General features: G+C 33.3%; 1 protein-coding gene across 1 annotated transcript; it reads right to left on the minus strand.

Moving 5' to 3' along the window:
• Nucleotides 1-1,578: 1,578 nt before the first annotated feature.
• On the minus strand, nt 1,579-2,496 carry LOC128101264 (olfactory receptor 4A15-like). The gene has a single exon (XM_052724229.1). It carries the CDS (start codon nt 2,494-2,496, stop codon nt 1,579-1,581), a length of 918 nt encoding a protein of 305 aa, XP_052580189.1.
• Between the last annotated feature and the right edge of the window lie 1,226 nt (nt 2,497-3,722).

Consider the following 3,722-nt stretch of genomic DNA (forward strand, 5'->3'; position numbering starts at 1 on the left):
TTAAAGGTGTGAGATCCCAAGTGCTAGCCTCAAAGGTGTGTGCAACCACTGCCTGGCTCTGTTTCTCTTTTTGACTGGACAAATCTTGTGTAGCCCAGGGTAGCCTTGAACTCACAGAGATCTGTCTGCCTGTGCCTCCTGAGTGTTGGGATTAAACGTATGTGCCACCACTGCCTGGCCTCTATGACTAACTAGTGGCTTAGCTCCACACTTGGATCTTCAGGCAAACTTTGTTAGATCACAAACAAAATATCACAATGGTACCTGGAAGAGTCGGTAAAGATTCACTGCTTTCTTTCTCTCAATTATATTTTCCTAACAGCTTTCTTGACTATGGTATTTTCTAAAACACTTGCTGTTGAACTCTGTACTGTATTGCTGTAACTCCTTGACTATGGCTTATGATATTTTTACCCATGGAAGGCAGCAGCTACTCTATTTCAAAGTGCCATGAGTTCGTAAGGAGACAGACATTGAAAAATAGTATGGTATCAGACATTCTAAGCCAAGAACATTAATGGATTGTTTTTATTATTATAAAGTAATAGCAGCAAACATAGCATCCACCAGATGGGTTCATATGATTTTTTTTCAATTGTGAAAATCAGATTTGGTTATTTTTCTATATATCTCCATTATTTGTTTGGATTTTTTATATAAACCTTTGTATATGCCCCTTTGTCATTAATATTAAAACTGCAATATTATCTATATTTAATAATAATATGCTAAGAAATTTCTACATAACTATATAAATAAAGTCTTTCAAATACAAAACTAAAATTTATATATTTAATATTAATATGCTATTAATACTGTATGAGGTAAAGAATGAGCAGAGTTGCTACGTGTTATTTTTTTATTCCTCAAAATTGGTAGTAAGCTTCCTTAGCTCTCAAAATCAATTAAATTATTTAAGAAAAACAAAAGATATTTCCATTAAATAAAATAAAGTTACAGTACTAATTATGCCATAGAAATCTTTAGTCTGTGTACACTATTTTCTTACCCAAACCTAATGTGCATTTTCTACAAATTCAGAAAATCTTAAAAATGCATGTTGTTCCTGGGAAGACTTCACTTAGTAATTGTTTTCACTAAACATAGTCATTAACATTGAGGAGAAGCTTAGTGTTATAAAATAATCATCTGGCTTACCTCCGGATTTCTACATTGTGTGTAGGAATAAGCTATGACGTTATTTTTTCACCATTTGTTTCCTTATTTTAAAATTTTATTACTTATACTTTTTGAGAATTTCACTCATGAGTACTGTATTTGCATAATTTCCTCCTTCCATTGCCTCCATTGAACTCCACCCATGTCACCTCACTCTCTCAAAAAAATAATGGACTCATTGTTTAATTATTACTGTTTCTTATGGACATTTACAGATTTATTTATTTATTTAGTTATTTATTTATTTATAAGTTCAACTTGCTGAGTCCATTTAGTGTTGCTTGTGTATATGTTATCTAGAAGTGGCTACTTGAGATTGGATGTTTGATCACATAACAGTCCCTAGAGAAGATTAACTCCATTTCTCAGCAGCCATCATTTTATGACATTTCTCTCACTTCATTTCCTTTTTCTTGTCCAAAGTTTCTTCATGGCATTTTTCATCTCTGCATTTCTCAGAGTGTATATGAGGGGGTTCAACATTGGGGTGATAACAGTGTAAAATACAGTCAATGATTTATCAATGGGTAATGTAGAAGGAGGTCTCACATACATAAAAATACAGGGAATAAAGAAGAGGACTACCACAGTGATGTGAGAGCCACAGGTGGATAAGGCTTTGCGCCTCCCTTCCTGGCTGAGATTCTTCAGGGAGTGAAGAATGACCCCATAAGAAATGAGCAACAGCAAAAAGATGACCACACAGATTGCCCCATCATTGGCAACAACTGTGAGGCCAATAACATACGTGTCTGTGCAGGCCAGTTTTAATAAAGGGTACATGTCACAGATGAAGTGGTCAATGACATTAGGGCCACAGAAAGGAAGGTTATATACAAAGAGAAGCTGGACTACAGCATGTACAAAACCTCCAACCCAGGCCACCACCAACAGCAGAACACACACACGTTGGTTCATGATGGTCAGATAATGCAAGGGTTTGCAGATGGCCACATACCGGTCATAGGCCATGACAACCAAGAGTAAAATCTCAGCACCACCAAATAAATGTCCTATAAAAAGCTGGGTCATGCAAGCTTGGAAGGAAATGGTTTTCTTCTCATAGAGTAAGTCTATAAACATATTTGGTGTAACTGTCGTTGAATAAACAGCATCCATAAATGATAAATAGCCAAGAAAGAAATACATGGGGGCATCTAAACTTGGGCTGACCACAACAGTCACAACAATGAGCAGGTTGCCTGCCATTGTCACAATGTAGATGACTAAGAACACAACAAATAATATTTTCTGGCCTTCAGGACTCTGAGTGAGGCCCAAGAGAACAAATTCAGTCACATTGTTTCTTTGTTCCATATATCTTTCTGTATATTTTTACGTCAGGAGTCAAACAAATTATTTGAAATTATATCAATGACTTCATGAAATTTTGTAAATATTGTTTATTCATTCTGAAAATAAGAAAATAGAGATCATGGTTTATTTTACTCCTGAACGTATCGATAACACAAATAGGAGTCTCCAAACTCAGTGATTTTACAGGCTAATTGAAAGGGATATAAGAAATTAGAGACATATGAGGGAAAAGAAAAGATTGTGAAATAAATGAGTTGTCACAACTAGCTTTCACACTATCTAGTGGCTGATAAAAATCATACCTAAAACAAGTACAATAAGAAAAAACAAAATAATATGGATTAAAGATATAATGTAGAATTGAAACAAGTTAATATATAAAAGGAACAAAAGCTTACAAGAAAATAATAAAAACAACAACATAAGGTATATTATAATCTCAAAAAAATCAAAATATAATTAAAAGATTTTAAATAGAAACTTATTTAATATTTAAAGAGCAAGTAAAACAAATACATACAAATATATGAAAACATTATCGGATGCTGAAATTCACACATTAGTAGAAAATGAAAAACACAAGATGCTGAAATTCTAAAGTAGAAAAATAAAAACCATACATGAGTCTATATCTATCAAATCAACAACAAATTACTTGTGTAGTTGAAAATGATATTTTTGTACTTGGAAGTGCAATGAAATTTTATAGTTTAGACACAATTTGGCAATATATATTGAATGAAAAAATACAAGTACTTATCACCTCACCAGTTGTATCCTTTAAATCTGTTCCAAAGAAATTAAAGTCGTAGAACGTGAGGACGCATTTTGCTGTTTTATTTATCATCAGAGGAAGCAAAAAAAAAAAGTAAAATAAATGGTAATAAATAAACAGGACAGAAAATTTATTAAATATAAAGTGCCCATTTAAGAGAATAACAATTACTCGAAGAGACTGTTGAGCAAAACAGAAATAAGCATAAAATCATATGATACACATTTATTATGAATTATGAAAGGCTATGTTTTGTTGCAAATATTATTTATATTTATGCTATTGATGCAGGAGGAAACAAGGAGCCTTTTGTTAAAGGATGAAATGACAAGAGGAAATAATCAAGCGAACAAGAGAGAGGAGGGGGACAGAATGGATTTCATATACCAAGTTATCATGCCACACATTTGCACACACCATGGCAACATGAGGGGGTCAGAGGACAATTGCC

Source organism: Peromyscus californicus, unplaced genomic scaffold (assembly GCF_007827085.1).
Source record: "Peromyscus californicus insignis strain IS unplaced genomic scaffold, ASM782708v3 Scaffold_7__1_contigs__length_154581171, whole genome shotgun sequence".
Lineage (NCBI taxonomy): Eukaryota > Metazoa > Chordata > Mammalia > Rodentia > Cricetidae > Peromyscus > Peromyscus californicus.